Source organism: Anomaloglossus baeobatrachus, chromosome 3 (assembly GCF_048569485.1).
Source record: "Anomaloglossus baeobatrachus isolate aAnoBae1 chromosome 3, aAnoBae1.hap1, whole genome shotgun sequence".
NCBI classification, from domain to species: Eukaryota; Metazoa; Chordata; class Amphibia; order Anura; family Aromobatidae; genus Anomaloglossus; species Anomaloglossus baeobatrachus.
In genome coordinates, this window is record NC_134355.1 from 387,725,518 (window position 1) to 387,743,735 (window position 18,218).

General features: G+C 43.8%; 1 protein-coding gene across 4 annotated transcripts in view; it reads right to left on the bottom strand.

Annotated features, from left to right (window-relative positions):
* Positions 1 to 18,218, bottom strand: part of KCNQ5 (potassium voltage-gated channel subfamily Q member 5) — an 894,563-nt gene that overhangs the window by 165,554 nt on the left and 710,791 nt on the right. For all 4 annotated transcript variants that reach the window (XM_075340207.1, XM_075340208.1, XM_075340210.1 and 1 more), the window contains exon 9: positions 18,080 to 18,106. In XM_075340207.1, the coding sequence (XP_075196322.1) occupies positions 18,080 to 18,106 (27 nt within the window). The remainder of the gene's footprint in view (positions 1 to 18,079; positions 18,107 to 18,218) is intronic.

Sequence of the window (18,218 nt, forward strand, 5' to 3'; positions counted from 1 at the left end):
GATATACCTGAGGACTTAAGAGAAGCGTGTGCCACCGGGTGCATGCATGACGAATTTAAGAGAGCTGTGGAAGCGTGTGAGGTCTACTGTACCCCAGGGGCTGAACAGTTAGTGATATTGTCTACCAGTAAAATTACTGGGCAGCGGGTGGCTATTCTAAAGGACATGCACTTCAGATGTGTTCGTATGAAGTGGCAGGCCCAACTGCAAAAGGAAGAAGCCACTAGACAGCTAGAGTATAAAAGGAAAGCGCAGAGTCTGGCGGAAGATATTGTCCAAGTACCCCGGGCTCTGGTGGGGAGAGTCATTGGAAAAACCGGACGAGTCATGCAAGACATGGTGAATAAGTCGGGATTGGTGAGATTAAGAATCCCTGCTGCTAATGAGAGCAAGATACCCAGGGAAGCTGGTATGGTTCCGTTTGTCTGTGTCGGGACTGTAGAGAGTCTTGGAACCATTCGAAGCCTTATTGAATATCGGGTACACCATGTACGTGACATGGAGCGGTTGTGGCAAGAAAACCTGAAAATTAAGGAGCAGCTTCGCCAACTGTGTGGGGGACAGCAGCCGTCTTCCACCCGTTGTTCAGGGGAAAGAAGTGGAAGATGGCGTGTCGGTCCAGTAGTTCAGACGCGCGATAAAAGGAATCGCCGACAGAGTGGTAACCTACGATGTATGGTAGATAGTGGCCGCTATGAGCTTAGAGTTCCCGACAGTAGCCTTGGGGGTACTCGAGAAAGCCTAGGTTCGGACAAGACTGTAGGTTTGACTGGGGACATGTCTCTCTACTACGGTGACCCTGGGAGGGGGTCAGGGAGAGAACGGTCTGGAAATGGGACGTCCTTTAACCCTAGGTTGACCAGACGGGGTTTGGTGACAGGGTCGGGCGATGCCTCAGGGACTACTGCTCTTGGACGGCCCTCTCGACTGGTGGGGCATGGCAGCGGGGATGCCCTGTCTCGCGGCCCCAGGTCATTGGCAAGTGTTCTCCCCTACGGGTTTGAACAGAGGGGGAGGGTATGTGAGGTATCAACCGGCTGTATTACAAAGGGCCGGTATGTTTTGCAGAAGCGTGGGTGCTCTGCAATGTGAAGCTGGCTGGGACCTGTGGTTCTACAGGATTGCATTACATGCAGAGCCATGGAAGGGTGTGTGATGCTGATTACACACTCCTTACCACCTGTGGGTGTGGCTCCAGGGGTTAAAGCAATCCTGTCTCTGAACCTGGGGGAGTGTGAGAGCAGAGCCGAGAGTTCTGCATGGAGAGTGTCGAGGGCAGTCTAGGGAGAGACTGGCTCTAGACTTCCAGTGTGTGTGCTGGAGATGGAGAGAGCAGAAGCAGGGTGTTTTGCACTCCTCCGGAGACCTTCTTCTGAAGGAAGGGGCTTTTAGGTCCATGTGTAAAGCCATGTGGCTGGAGCCAGGGGGAACCTGGAAAGGACACTAGCCACCTTAAGAGGAAGGTAACTGGGATTGGACCTGGGGTCTGGATACTGACAAGGGTCAGTGACACATGGGTGGCAGTCCAAAAGTGTGTGGACTTTATATTATGTGTTGGTCTTTGAGGAGAAAGCCAACGAACGGCATCTTTATGTTATGTGACCTGATATGGTTTATGGACCTGTTAATAAACCAGATGGTCTGTTAAAGAGACCAATTACTCTGGCGTGCTTTAATCCCGCTACCTGATGTGTGGCCCACATACACTTGGGGCCCACATTGTCACATAGTATAATGGCTTAGTTATAATGAGTTGGAGTGTGCAATGCAGGCAGAGGTGCTGCAAATGTCTTTGCACTAGTGGAACTATAGCAAAGTCTAATAGCCACGTTTAGGATGCCACTAGGTACACTGAGTGTTTGCTAGTATAATGGCTTAGTTATAATGAGTTGTAGTGTGCAATGCAGGCAGAGGTGCTGCAAATGTCTTTGCACTAGTGGGACTATAGCAAAGTCCAATAGCCACGTTTAGGATGCCACTAGGTACACTGAGTGTTTGTGTTACGGTTGCTGCGAGCACTGGAGACTATGTCCAGATTTCTTGCTACTGCACATGTGCGAGCGCTGGAGACTAAGTCCAGATTTCTTGCTACTGCACATGTGCGAGCGCCGGAGACTAAGTCCAATCTTGGAGCCATTGCACATGTGCGGGTGACATCATCGCTGACACGAGGTCACATGTCTCTGACACCTTCTATGCCGATTGGTCGCTGGTCATGTGCTTGTGACGTCTTGCTCGGTGATAGGCCAGCATGACGTCACTCCTGTCGTTCTGGCAGCGGATTGGCTCTGGTGTCCTCCATCTTGGATGAGGCACAGAGTCTATATAAGACCCTGACACACGCCGCATGGTGCTCAGTCCTCTTGGTTCATGCATATGAGTAGACGCTCTGTGCGCGTTCCTCTAGGCATTCCTCTGTCTATGCTAGGTGAGCGCTACCGGCAGGGTAGCGTTCTTATACCTTACAGCTTCGGCTGCTGTCCGTATCCTTACCTCTTAGGGGAGCGGACATAGGCAGGTGCCTGAGGCACATGGTCTGGCTGGGCCTTGTTATTCTACTCGTAGATGGACGTTGCCGCTAGGGTAACGTTCCTTATACTGCATCTGGCAGTTGTTCGTATCCTCGCACACTAGGGGAGCGAACAGAGGTAGGAGCTTTGTGCGGCTTACGCTGCTGTTCGTCTCTTTTGCACCACTAGAAGAGCGGACCTAGGTAGGTGCCATTTCGCACACATTGCCTTGTCTCTGTGATTATTAACAGAGATCATTCAACACACCCTCCAAGTAAGGGAGGAATTGCTTTACTTACTTATTATATCCTTCTGTGAGTTAACAGAGGTATTGCACTCTGCCATAGTCTGCAGCAAAGTCTTTGCACGGTGGACCCTGACTGTCTGATACTCCTTTCGGTTATTATCAGACATCCCCCCGTAACAGTTTGCTAGTATAATGGCTTAGTTATAATGAGTTGGAGTGTGCAATGCAGGCAGAGGTGCTGCAAATGTCTTTGCACTAGTGGGACTATAGCAAAGTCCAATAGCCACGTTTAGGATGCCACTAGGTACACTGAGTGTTTGCTAGTATAATGGCTTAGTTATAATGAGTTGGAGTGTGCAATGCAGGCAGAGGTGCTGCAAATGTCTTTGCACTAGTGGGACTATAGCAAAGTCCAATAGCCACGTTTAGGATGCCATTAGGTACACTGAGTGTTTGCTAGTATAATGGCTTAGTTATAATGAGTTGGAGTGTGCAGAGGACAGGAGGGTACAGTGCCAGGATTGTGGGGCTCTGGGTAGAGGAAAGGAAGCCTGCCTTTCTATTCTCTCCTAATAGGGAAATGCAGGGAGGAAATCCCTGACCTTTGCTACACAGACGCTGTCGCTGTTTTCAGGACCTGTCACCTATGGCTCTGACCCTACCGGTTTGAGCCCTTAAAAGGACTGATAGAAAGTGCTATCCCTATGCTGTCCAGCGCTGTGTATGGAGCGCATACAGCTGTATCGGCGACAGGACTCAGGACGGAGCTGCGACAGTGATGTCTGACACCAAAGGCGCAGAAGAGATAATGGCGTCCTGGAGGAAAATGTCCGGTTTTATAATGCAGGGACATGTGACATGGACATCCTATCACACATGCCGTTGCTTCTCTGGCTAAAAGTCCACTTAGCTGTGTGTGTGTCTGGGATTGGCTGACATTCTGGCCCGCCCCACTACACGCGCGCGCTTAGGGAAGGAAGACAAGGAAAAAAAAAAAAAAATGGCGATCGCCATTATAGAAACAGCAGTGATCTGAAGGCGCTGTTCCCGCACACTATACACTGAAATGTCATAATAGTGTGATTCACAGAGTGACTTACACTATTACAGCGGAAACCAAGCTAGGAATTAGCTGTTTTTTTGCTGCTAGAACCGTTCTCGAACGTTTCTAGAACTATCGAGCTTTTGCAAAAAGCTCGAGTTCTAGTTCGATCTAGAACAGGCCCCAAAATCACTCGAGCCTAGAACTGGAGAACCTCGAACCGCGAACCGCGCTCAACTCTACTATTCACCCTCGTTGTCTTTGAAACCTATCTGTATATCCATTGTACTATGCATGCCCCGTATTATATATTCTTGTCTGATCAATTAAAAATATACTTTTTATCTGCACATTGGTGCTTATGATTGTTTATTGATTCTGACTATGGGGTATGTGGTTATCTTGACAAAATGAAAGACTTCCATTCCTTTTGTATATACAGTGCCTACAAGTAGTATTCAACCCCCTGTAGATTTAGCAGGTTTACACATTCGGAATTAACTTGGCATTGTGACATTTGTACTGTAGATCAGCCTGGAAGTGTGAAATGCACTGCAGCAAAAAAGAATGTTATTTCTTTTTTTATTTTTTTTTTTAAATTGTGAAAAGTTTATTCAGAGGGTCATTTATTATTCAAGCCCTCAAACCACAAGAATTCTGTTTGGTTCCCCTAAAGTATTAAGAAGTATTTCAGGCACAAAGAACAATGAGCTTCACATGTTTGGATTAATTATCTCTTTTTCAGGTCTTTCCTGACTAATTAAGACCCTCCCCAAACTTGTGAACAGCACTCATACTTGGTCAACATGGGAAAGACAAAGGAGCATTCCAAGGCCATCAGAGACAAGATCGTGGAGGGTCACAAGGCTGGCAAGGGGTATAAAACCCTTTTCAAGGAGTTGGGCCTACCTGTCTCCACTGTTGGGAGCATCATCCGGAAGTGGAAGGCTTATGGAACTACTGTTAGCCTTCCACAACCTGGACAGCCTTTGAAAGTTTCCACCCGTGCCGAGGCCAGGCTTGTCCGAAGAGTCAAGGCTAACCCAAGGACAACAAGGAAGGAGCTCCGGGAACATCTCATGGCAGTGGGGACATTGGTTTCAGTCAATATCATAAGTAACGTACTCCACCGCAATGGTCTCCGTTCCAGACGAGCCCGTAAGGTACCTTTACTTTCAAAGCGTCATGTCAAGGCTCGTCTACAGTTTGCTCATGATCACTTGGAGGACTCTGAGACAGACTGGTTCAAGGTTCTCTGGTCTGATGAGACCAAGATCGAGATCTTTGGTGCCAACCACACACGTGATGTTTGGAGACTGGATGGCACTGCATACGATCCCAAGAATACCATCCCTACAGTCAAGCATGGTGGTGGCAGCATCATGCTGTGGGGCTGTTTCTCAGCCAAGGGGCCTGGCCATCTGGTCCGCATCCATGGGAAGATGGATAGCACGGCCTACCTGGAGATTTTGGCCAAGAACCTCCGCTCCTCCATCAAGGATCTTAAGATGGGTCGTCATTTCATCTTCCAACAAGACAACGACCCAAAGCACGCAGCCAAGAAAACCAAGGCCTGGTTCAAGAGGGAAAAAATCAAGGTGTTGCAGTGGCCTAGTCAGTCTCCTGACCTTAACCCAATTGAAAACTTGTGGAAGGAGTTCAAGATTAAAGTCCACATGAGACACCCAAAGAACCTAGATAACTTGGAGAAGATCTGCATGGAGGAGTGGGCCAAGATAACTCCAGAGACCTGTGCCGGCCTGATCAGGTCTTATAAAAGACGATTATTAGCTGTAATTGCAAACAAGGGTTATTCCACAAAATATTAAACCTAGGGGTTGAATAATAATTGACCCACACTTTTATGTTGAAAATTTATTAAAATTTAACTGAGCAACATAACTTGTTGGTTTGTAAGATTTATGCATCTGTTAATAAATCCTGCTCTTGTTTGAAGTTTGCAGGCTCTAACTTATTTGCATCTTATCAAACCTGCTAAATCTGCAGGGGGTTGAATACTACGTGTAGGCACTGTATATATGTCCCCTGAAGTTGTTGCCTTTCACTATTATTGAAATCCAGTTGTAGTGTTCTGTGTTTTTCAGTAGAGTGATGTGGTCGGAAGCCAGATTGTAGCCAGTCAAAGAGGGAGCAGGAGGAGAAGTATGAGGACAATTCAAGATGACCATACTGTTCCAGTAGTTTTGAGGCATAGGGGAGAAGGGACATGGGGTGATAGTTTGACACAGAGGATGGGTAAAGGGAGAGCTTTTTGAGGATGGGTGTAATGGAGGCATGTTTGAAGCATGAGGGGAATATACCACTTGTTAGTGATAGGTTGAAGAGATGGGTTAGGGCTGGGATGAGGACTGTGGTGATGTTGGGGATGAGGTGCGATGGGAGCGGGTCCAGTGCACAGGTGGTTAGATGTGATCTTGAGAGTAGAGTGGAAAGATTGTTTTCTGTCATGGTGGAGAAGCTGGATTTGGAGGAAGAGGGCTGAGTAGCTATGATGAGGGGCTGTGGTGATTGTTGGCCAAAGCTTGCTCTGATGTTGTCAATCTTCTGCTTGAAGAAAGAGGCAAAGTCTTCAGCTGAGATGAGAGGAGAGGGAGGTGGTGCTGGAGGACGGAGCAGAGAATTGAGAGTGTTGAATAGCTGTTTAGGGTTGTGAGAGAGAGAAGATATGAGGGATGAGAAGTAGGTTTGTTTTGCAGCAGTGAGTGTGGACTTGAAGGTGGTGAGGGAGTCTTTATATTCAATGAAGTGCTTAGTGGAATGAGACTTCTTCCATCTGCGCTCAGCAATTCTGGAAGCCCGTCTCAGTTCTTTAGTCTGACTCGTGTGCCAGGGTTGCCTGTTGATTTTGCGGGCTTTGGTGTGTGTGAGGGGGGCAGCTGATTCGACAGCTGCAGAGATTGTAGTGTTGTATAAAGTTGCAGCAGCATCTGCATTGTGTAAAAATGCAATATCTGTGAGAGGGAGAAGGGACTGAGAAAGTGCGTGTAAATCAAGGTGTTTGATATTTCTGCGAGGGTGTAAAAGTTTGTGGAGGGGGGGTTGTGTACTTGGAGAAGAGAGGGAGGAGAATGTGAGTAGGTTGTGGTCAGACAGGGGTAGAGGCGAGTTAGAGAGGTTAGATAGGGAACATAGGCGAGTGAAGATGAGGTCCAGCGTGTGGCCATCTTTGTGAGTAGCTGCAGAGGACCATTGGGTGAGACCGAAGGAGGAAGTGAGTGTTAGACGTTTGGAGACAGATGAGTGGGAAGTGTCAATGGGGATGTTGAAATCACCCATGATGATGGTGGGGATGTCGGTGGAAAGGAAGTGTAGTAGCCAGGTGGTGAAATTATCAAAAAAGGCAGTGGCTGGCCCTGGGGGGCGGTAAATGACAGCCAGTTGAAGGATGGAGGGGGAGTAGATACGTACGGAGTGCACCTCAAAAAAGGGAAGAGTAACAGAGGGTGGTAGTGGAACTGGTGTAAAGGAGCATTGGTCGGACAGGAGAAAACCAACTCCTCCACCATGCTTGTTACTGGGTCGGGGGGGGGGGTGAGAAAGTTGAAGACCGCCATAAGAAAGTGCAGCAGGAGAGGCTGTGTCAGAGGGGGTGAGCCAGGTTTCTGTGATGGCAAGAATGGAAAGTTTATTAGTGATGAAAAGATCATGAATGTAGGAAAGTTTGTTGCAGACAGAGCGAGCGTTCCATAGTGCTCCTGTTAGTGAGACTGGGGGTGCGGGTGTTGGGTGGATGGGTATGAGTTTAGAGAGGTTGCGGAAATTTTTGATAGGCTGTGGATGAGGGTTTGAAATGACAATAGGGATGTGGTGAGGAGGACCAGGATTGGGGGAGATATCTCCAGCAAGAGGAGAAGCAGTGAAAGTGTTAGTAGGTGGGAGCAGGAGAGGCCATGAGATGGTCGTGTGTGTCTGGAGACACTGGGTGAAATGTGGAGGAAAATATGTGAGGGGAAGGTGAGATGGGTGGGGAGGATGGGAGGAGAGATGAAACGTTCATTACTGGGTTTAGGGATCAGAGGGGGCAGTAGAAAGTGAAGTATTATAGGGGTGAAAGAGAAGAAAAATACAAACATTGTTTTCCATGATTATGACTATGTTTCCAGTTACCTTCCGGTCACTTCCGGCCCAATTCTGGCCTAATTCAATGCATCATACTTATATGGTGCATACTTGTCTTGGTACAGACGAAAAGTCTTGTGCAGACTTTTTAGTTGCCCCAATATATACATATACAAGTGCAATCAGCTGTGAAGGGGTGGGGTGCAGAAAGGACATCTTGATCATTCAATCAAAGAAGCCAGATGCAGCCTCACATAGGCAGAGTAAACAAAGGTCATAAAAGGAAGGTGGGGAACAGAGGGGGAAGAGGTCACAGGAGAAGTTGGAGCATGCCAGAGAGATATTGAAGCAAAGAGAGAACCGGTCAGATATTTTGGGAAAGTAGAGTGGATGGTTTAACATACCAGGTATTAGCACACACAGTTGAGCAAAGGGGAGATCAGTTCAGTTCATGGGAAAGTAGAGTGGATGGTTTAACATACCAGGTATTAGCACACACAGTTGAGCAAAGGGGAGATCAGTTCAGTTCATGGGAAAGTAGAGTGGATGGTTTAACATACCAGGTATTAGCACACACAGTAGAGCAAAGGGGAGATCAGTTCAGTTCATGGGAAAGTAGAGTGGATGGTTTAACATACCAGGTATTAGCACACACAGTAGAGCAAAGGGGAGATCAGTTCAGTTCATGGGAAAGTAGAGTGGATGGTTTAACATACCAGGTATTAGCACACACAGTAGAGCAAAGGGGAGATCAGTTCAGTTCATGGGAAAGTAGAGTGGATGGTTTAACATACTTGTATTGGTGCATACAAAAAGTCTATGCAACCCATGGTGTGTGTTCTGAGATATGTAACAGAAGATGTAAATGAAAGATTAGCTATTAAAAGGGCATTATATCAAATTAGAAAAATTATAGCGTCACACTGGTAGATAGTTACCCTCCTAGGCTAACAGAAGTTATTGAGAGAATGGATCTTCTGGGTTTTTTTTAGAGGGAGTCTACACAAAACTAAAGGCCATGAATAATGTGATAAGATATGGGGAAGATAGAGAGCCTATCATGGTGTATCTATTTTGTTACTATTGGGCTGGGGTCACATGAGCACTACTGCGAATGCATCGAATGACACTCAGCTCCCGCTCTGCTGGAGTGTAAGCCAAGTGTCATGAAACTGTGATGCGATCATGCAATTGCAGCACAGCCGTGGAGGAGAAGGGGGGGCTGCAGAGGAGAGGGATGGACTAATCTCCCTATTGCCTCCACTGTCAGCTGTTGCGTATATCGCACTGCACTCCTCTGTAATGCAAGTGCAATGTGATGTTTCTATCGCACCCATACACTTGTATGGGTGCGGGAGAAATCAAATCGATTGTTTTCGATTCGTTTTTTTTTTGTATGTGACACAAACACTGTATGTTACACATACACATATGTATACATTCAATGTGAATCTACAATTCTACAATTTTCAGTCCTGAAAATAAAGAAAGTTATTTGAATGAGAAGGTGTGTCCAAACTTTTGGTCTGTACTGTGTGTATATATATATATATATATATATATATATATATATATATATATACACACTGCATATACACAGTATATAAAAAATCTATAATTATTTTATTTTTTTTAAACAAAACATAGTACAACTTGATGATACAGAAAATTACATCAATTACATCAATGCTCAGAACTGTTACCACATAGTTATCAGCACATTAACAATACAAGGGAATAAAAATGGGAAGCCAGCATATTATTTTTTGCGCTGATGAGTATCACTGTACCCTACTATCTATTTGCAAGTTAGGGTCCATCTGCATACTACACCAGATATTTACCCAGGTAATGACCCTAAAGGTAATAAAGCAGGAGAGAAGCAAAGTCCTGCACCACCGCAGATTACCTGCAATATCGCTTGCGGTACCGCCTGTGCCTGTGCTCGGGTGGAGAGCCTGGAGGGTCCGACAATCCAAAAACGGGGTGCTGGTCATAAGGCAAAGTCCATTGATGAAGCGTGAGAGTAGAAAGAGACCGCACTCAATCCGCTGTGAAGGATTTCTTTATTCAAACACGTGCAGAGTGGAGGGCTGGAGACACACTGTGAGCTGGCTCCTCAAGAATGGACGACAGCTGTTTCGCCCAAATTGGGCTTCCACAGGTCCACATGTGGAGCCACGGCTACACCCCTTTTAAAGGAGTGCTCACAGATTGCCCCAGACCACATAAAAACAAATAGGAGATTTGTGTATGCATATAAAATACATGTATCCATTTCCATGCATGAATTTACAACAAATTTTAAACATGTAAAAGAACACACTTGAATAAAATGAAGCAATGGGTGACAGACAGGCAGAACTGTCATAGGAACACAGATAGATCCACACAATCGTTTAAACCTTGCGGGCCCTGTGCCCCATAATTAATAATTAACCTAGCCTCCTCTTGTAGCAACAATTTGTGCAGGTCGCCCCCCTTCAAAGGGAGGGAGACCTTTTTGAGGCCGGCAAAACGCAAAACGTCGGGGTCACCATCATGACAATCCTGGATATGGGAAATTAATCTGGGAGAACCTTTCCCTGATGTTATTGAACTATAATGTTCCCTGAATCGCACATATAAGCATCTTATAGTCTTGCCTATGTAGAACCTGCCACAAGGGCAGAGCACCACATAGACCACAAACTTAGTTTTACATGAGATGAATTGATGGACAGTGTGCAAGTGCGGGCCGACTTGTACGGAGCGACCTTTTAAATGCTGGCTGCAAAAACGACACTGACCGCACCGGTAATTCCCTGGTGGGCAGCATTTGTCTAGCCAAGTTGTCGAATTGGTAAGTCTGTTCCTCACAAGTTTGTCCCGCAAATTGCCGCATCGTCTGAACGATACCAAAGGGTTGGACATTGTCCTGTCAGATAAAGTCGGATCATTCTTCAAAATATGCCAATTTCTGCAAAGAGCAGTTCTAATGGCATGCTCCAGAGGTCCAAATTTAAAATTAAAGACAAACCTACCCAAATTGTCAACACATTTTCTGGTGCGGTTTTTACGGACAGACGTGGCGCCGTCTGATCTAGCTCTCTCACAGGCCGAATCAATCAGTTTTTTTGGGTAGCCTCTTTGATGTAATCTAATCTTCAACTCCTGAGATTGTTGAAAAAAAGATTCCTCTGAACTGTTTGCTCTACGTACTCTCAGGAATTGACTGTAGGGCAAACCCGTCTTAATGTGGAGGGGGTGGGCACTTTGATAATGAAGAAGGGAGTTTGATGCCGTCGGCTTTCTGAACAACCTTGTACAAATATCGCCCTCCTTGACAGAAACCTCAATATCTAAAAAATTGAGAGTATCGCCACCATATGAGGAAGTAAAGGACATATTCATGGTGTTACAGGTGTTAAGATAGGACACGAAATCAGCAAAAAGGACCTCAGTGCCAGCCCACACTATGAATATGTCGTCCACATACCTCAAAAAATGGCGAATATATGTGGACGACATATTCATAGTGTGGGCTGGCACTGAGGTCCTTTTTGCTGATTTCGTGTCCTATCTTAACACCTGTAACACCATGAATATGTCCTTTACTTCCTCATATGGTGGCGATACTCTCAATTTTTTAGATATTGAGGTTTCTGTCAAGGAGGGCGATATTTGTACAAGGTTGTTCAGAAAGCCGACGGCATCAAACTCCCTTCTTCATTATCAAAGTGCCCACCCCCTCCACATTAAGACGGGTTTGCCCTACAGTCAATTCCTGAGAGTACGTAGAGCAAACAGTTCAGAGGAATCTTTTTTTCAACAATCTCAGGAGTTGAAGATTAGATTACATCAAAGAGGCTACCCAAAAAAACTGATTGATTCGGCCTGTGAGAGAGCTAGATCAGACGGCGCCACGTCTGTCCGTAAAAACCGCACCAGAAAATGTGTTGACAATTTGGGTAGGTTTGTCTTTAATTTTAAATTTGGACCTCTGGAGCATGCCATTAGAACTGCTCTTTGCAGAAATTGGCATATTTTGAAGAATGATCCGGCTTTATCTGACAGGACAATGTCCAACCCTTTGGTATCGTTCAGACGATGCGGCAATTTGCGGGACAAACTTGTGAGGAACAGACTTACCAATTCGACAACTTGGCTAGACAAATGCTGCCCACCAGGGAATTACCGGTGCGGTCAGTGTCGTTTTTGCAGCCAGCATTTAAAAGGTCGCTCCGTACAAGTCGGCCCGCACTTGCACACTGTCCATCAATTCATCTCATGTAAAACTAAGTTTGTGGTCTATGTGGTGCTCTGCCCTTGTGGCAGGTTCTACATAGGCAAGACTATAAGATGCTTATATGTGCGATTCAGGGAACATTATAGTTCAATAACATCAGGGAAAGGTTCTCCCAGATTAATTTCCCATATCCAGGATTGTCATGATGGTGACCCCGACGTTTTGCGTTTTGCCGGCCTCAAAAAGGTCTCCCTCCCTTTGAAGGGGGGCGACCTGCACAAATTGTTGCTACAAGAGGAGGCTAGGTTAATTATTAATTATGGGGCACAGGGCCCGCAAGGTTTAAACGATCGTGTGGATCTATCTGTGTTCCTATGATAGTTCTGCCTGTCTGTCACCCTTTGCTTCATTTTATTCAGGTGTGTTCTTTTACATGTTTGATATCCATGTTCCTATGACAGTTCTGCCTGTCTGTCACCCATTGCTTCATTTTATTCAAGTGTGTTCTTTTACATGTTTAAAATTTGTTGTAAATTCATGCATGGAAATGGATACATGTATTTTATATGCATACACAAATCTCCTATTTGTTTTTATGTGGTCTGGGGCAATCTGTGAGCACTCCTTTAAAAGGGGTGTAGCCGTGGCTCCACATGTGGACCTGTGGAAGCCCAATTTGGGCGAAACAGCTGTCGTCCATTCTTGAGGAGCCAGCTCACAGTGTGTCTCCAGCCCTCCACTCTGCACGTGTTTGAATAAAGAAATCCTTCACAGCGGATTGAGTGCGGTCTCTTTCTACTCTCACACTTCATCAATGGACTTTGTCTTATGACCAGCACCCCGTTTTTGGATTGTCGGACCATCCAGGCTCTCCACCCGAGCACAGGCACAGGCGGTACCGCAAGCGATATTGCAGGTAATCTGCGGTGGTGCAGGACTTTGCTTCTCTCCTGCTTTATTACCTTTAGGGTCATTACCTGGGTAAATATCTGGTGTAGTATGCAGATGGACCCTAACTTGCAAATAGATAGTGGGGTACAGTGATACTCATCAGCGCAAAAAATAATATGCTGGCTTCCCATTTTTATTCCCTTGTATTGTTAATGTGCTGATAACTATGTGGTAACAGTTCTGAGCATTGATGTAATTGATGTAATTTTCTGTATCATCAAGTTGTACTATGTTTTGTTTAAAAAAAATAAAATAATTATAGATTTTTTATATACTGTATATATACTGTGTATATGCAGTGTGTGTGTATATATATATATATATATATATACACACACACAGTACAGACCAAAAGTTTGGACACACCTTCTCATTCAAATAACTTTCTTTATTTTCAGGACTGAAAATTGTAGAATTGTAGATTCACATTGAATGTATACATATGTGTATGTGTAACATACAGTGTTTGTGTCACATACTGTGTGTATGTAGCATCCATTTATAAATCACAGATGCATTGATAAGAGTTGGATTGTTTATGGCAAAACAAAGATCATTGTTCTCAGCAGCACATCACCTGTTGCAAACTGCAGATGTCTTGCTGATAACATGAAACTATATGGGGACAGATTGATCTACTAGTGATCGTTCTGTGATCACCAGTCTCCTTCCGCCTGTGTAAAGAGGCCAAGAAACAAGCAAAGGATTTGAATATTGTCTGTCGCGCTCATTTATCAGTCTGAACTCAGCGCATGTACAGTAATACAACCAAAATGATTGAGTGTCATGGTGCAATATGTGAGCATTTAAGGCCCCACTTTAAACTTTTGCCAAGGGCTCCACTTTGTCAAAATCCAGCCCTGCCTATGCTGAGCACTTACGTTGTGGAATCCGTGTAAATCCCCAAAAAATGTTATTCAGATAAAACCCCAGATGGAACCACTCTCTAAACTCAGACAGATGGAAACACTTTGGACTCCGTTTGGTGTCTATTCTGGTGGTATCCATCTTTTCAGGTGTGCACAGAACTGAGGTTGTCCACACTTGTGCACTAAAAAGATGCTCAAAATGATGGGAGTAAAATGACAAGACCAATTTATTTTTAGGATCAACATGGTTACAATACCAGACATATTGCTTTTTTCTGATTTTTTTACTTTTACACACTAAAAACTATATTTCACAAAAGATATTTTGTTTTTTGCTATATTCAGAAAGCTGTAACTTTTTAACTTTTTTGCCAAATGAGCCATATTGGAGCTTGTTTTTTGTGGGACCGTTTGTGGTTTTCATTTTAGCCTTTTTTTTATGACTTTTTGATCACTTTTTCCATTACATTTTTTTGTGTGTTAGTATGATGAAAAGAGACATTTTTGGCTTTTTTTTATCATTTGTTTTACGGTGTTGGATGTAAGCAATAAATAACATGACAGATTAATAGTTTGGGTCATTCTGGATGCGGAACTATCAATTATGTGTACTTTTTGTGTTAACTTTTGTTTTAACACAAAGGCTGTATTTTTAGTGGGGAACAGGTTTTTGTGATTAATGTGTGCTTTTTCTCTGTGTTTTTAAAAAACTTTTTTAAATATTTTATTTTCCTTTTTTTAGTTTTTCACTTAGTCCCACTGTGAGACATGAATATTTTTTAGTTTAATAACTGTTCTCATGTATTGCAACACTCTTGTACTGCAGTACATGAGACCTATTAGTGATTCACTGGCTGTGCCTATTGGACTCAACTCATAGCAGGCTCTAACAGGCCACCGTACCCTGGATTCATCAAATGACCATACGGTACTGTGACAACGATCAACACCTACGATTACGATTGTGGATGGATGATCCTGCCTAAGGGGGTCTTTTAACCAGGTTATACCTTCTTAGATACCGCTGTCGCAATTGACAGCAGTATTTAAGGGCTTTATCGGCCCCAATCGGTTACAAAACCGCTGGTGTCAGCTTTCATGTGTAGTTTTTCACCAACTGGATTTGTGACCATGGGAGGACACTATTTACTTATTTCCAATTACCATTTTAAAATGGTGATGAGGGAATAAAGCCTTTTAATGACCACCATTATTTATACAGACTATGGTAATTGATGTTTTTAAAACTATCTATATAAAATCATTCAGTGTGCACAGAATGCCATTGTTCTACACTGAGCAATACCTTTTTTAAATAGGATCATGCACTGTTGATTTTAAAGTTGGCTGAAAAATTATTTCACATGATGGATAAGAATTTTGTTTTTTTTCATTTGGTGATCAACAACCTTTTTACACTGCAAGATTGTCATACATTAAATTCTGGAAAAAAAATTGTAAAATATATTACATTTAAGTTTCAATTAATTTAAATTTAAAGTCATTTCCCCTGTTATGTAATTGTTATAGTTTGATAGTATGAAAATTAGCAAGTTTGCAATTGACTTGTTTTTTCTATCTGAAGTCATTCTCCTGCTATGAGAGCTTTTGTATTATATTGATTACAGCTAATTGCCAACGAGACTAACCACTAGTGTCTGGCTAAACATGTCTAATAGATTTACTCCGAGCTGGGGAGTTAACTCATGAGATCCCATACAAATTTCTTTAGCCTATAAATTTTTTTAGAGCAGTTTGACATTGCTGCTCACCAATTCCCCTTGGCTCACCTCCTTCCTGCCAGTCCTGCAAAATCAGAAATCTTAGGTCTACAGAAGGACAATACTACTCAGCCAGGAGTAGTGCCCCGGCAATAAGCAGGTGAGGAGGCTAGGGAGCGCTGCACTCCTGAAGACACATGTTGAGACTAAAGGCCACTTTACATGTTGCGATATCGTGACCGATATCGCTAGCATGCGTACCCGCCCCCATCGGTTGGGCGACACGGGCAAATCGCTGCCCGTGGCACACAACATCGCGTGGACCCGTCACACTACTTACCTGCCTAGCGACGTCGCTGTGACTGGCGAACCGCCTCCTTTCTAAGGGGATGGTTCATTCAGCGTCACAGCAACGTCACAGCAGCGTCACTGAACCGCCGCCCAATAGAAGCGGAGGGGCGGAGATGAGCGGGACGTAACCTTCTTCCTTCCTCATTGCGGGCGGGCGCAGGTAAGGAGAGGTTCGAGAGGTTCAGCAACGAGGAACTACATCGCTAGCTGCAGCAGCGATAATCGTGAAGAGGGGGGCATGTCACCCATGAGCGATTTTGAACGTTTTTGCGACGATTCAAAATCGCTCATAGGTGTCACACGCAACGACATCGCTAAAGCGGTCGGATGTGTGTCACAAATTCCGTGACCCCAACGAGATCGCTTGAGCGATGTCGCAGCGTGTAAAGCGGCCTTAATCCTTTCACTTATTCATTGAACAATGTATAAAATACAAATGCAGAAAATGTACCTGTATTAATATGTAGTATTGATACCCATTTGATTTTCATACACTAATTTATTAGTTAACCTTGCCTTCTACAATATATACTTATTAGACTTAATGCCTTTACAACAGACATCTCAGACAGTTTGACGAAGCTTAGTCACAAATTATAGGTCACAATAAACAGCTCCCTACAATCTGTTAATGCATTTATAGGGAATTGAACTTCTTGTAAACCAACATTTACATCGGCAGAATATCATAGGAAAAATATCAATAATTACTAACTATACTTTAACCCATTATTTACTTAGGAAATGCTGCATGTGACTGGACACATATATGAAGAGTTACAATGGCAACTATTATGACTTCCAACTTGTATAAAAGCCTTATCATATTTCTTGAAAACTTGTAGATAAACACTGCATAGACTGTTTCAGTTATTTAATGAGTTTTTGAGAATATCATGCAGGGGCTACAAGGCAACGTTAAGGGGTTGTCCAGTCTAAAATGATAAGTCTGAAGTCACTCTGTTTCTGAAGTGGGAAAGATTGTCACATGACCGCAAATGTGACTATGCATGACCCTGGCCAGAACCTGACAAGTGGAAGCAGCCTCACTCTATACAAGTGTATGGAACAAGGCTGCACAAAATAGACAGCCATACCTACTAGTGGGACTTGCCCACTCCATACACTTATATAGAGTGAGGCTGTGCCCACTAGTTGGGTTCTGGCCAGGAACATCCATAATACACAATTATGGTTATGTGCCGTCATTACTGGCTCAGAAACCGGTGAATCCTTGCAGCGTACATAGAGTGACTGCAGACTGATCATTTTAGACTGGAAAACCCCTTTAAGAGGGCACTGTTTTACACCAAACTGCATAAATCAAGAGTACAAAAGAATATCAGAAACTTTGTAATATATCATAATATATCTTTTAGACATAACTGCCTATTTCGGGCCATAACATCTCACCCTAATGTCTCTCAACTGATCATTCAGTCTCAAAAATAGCAATTTCTTCCTGGAGAGGCAAAAGGCACACAGAATCTCTTCTGAAGGCTATAGTAAGTGTTTCTCACCACAGTGGTGTATTCACAGCTACACTGCTCAGTATAGCTGTATAATGTCCTAAAGCTTCCGGGGGTTGGCTACGGAGAGAAAGAGGAGCTAGATCTCTTCTTCTGTATGTGTGCAGTGTATGGGTGCCATCACAGCAGCTAGTGTTTACCCAGGGAAGATAGACAATTAGAGAAATAGAGTCTGCAGAAGGGAAAATGAGGGTGAAGCCATATAGAAGTCATCTAAAGGTCAGAGATAGTGCTATTCCTCACGTTTCACATCTGAAAGCTTATTCAGGTCATATGACAGGCACACTTTAAAAGTCACACACAAGGCATATAAAAAATATGGATGTACTACAACTTTTACTAATGTTTACAGAGAAAAAAGGCTCATGTCACCATATAAAGAATTTGGTGATATCGACAGGTTCACTTTTTGCTTTAGGTTGATTCTATTGTGACGTGGAATTTCTGAATTATTGACATTTGATAGACAGGACCTTCATTTTTATTGTTACTATGCACATCCAATAAAATGTAATATAAGTCAATGAAGAATAAATTGTATACATACAAACCTTCCAGATGTCTCTCCTTGTTCTTTCCTTCATGTGTTAGTTAATGAAAAAGAATGAAAAAGAATGTAATTAAGCAAACTGTATTTCTATTAAGTTATATAAACAGTGCATAGGATCATAGAAAATGCAATTGTTATTG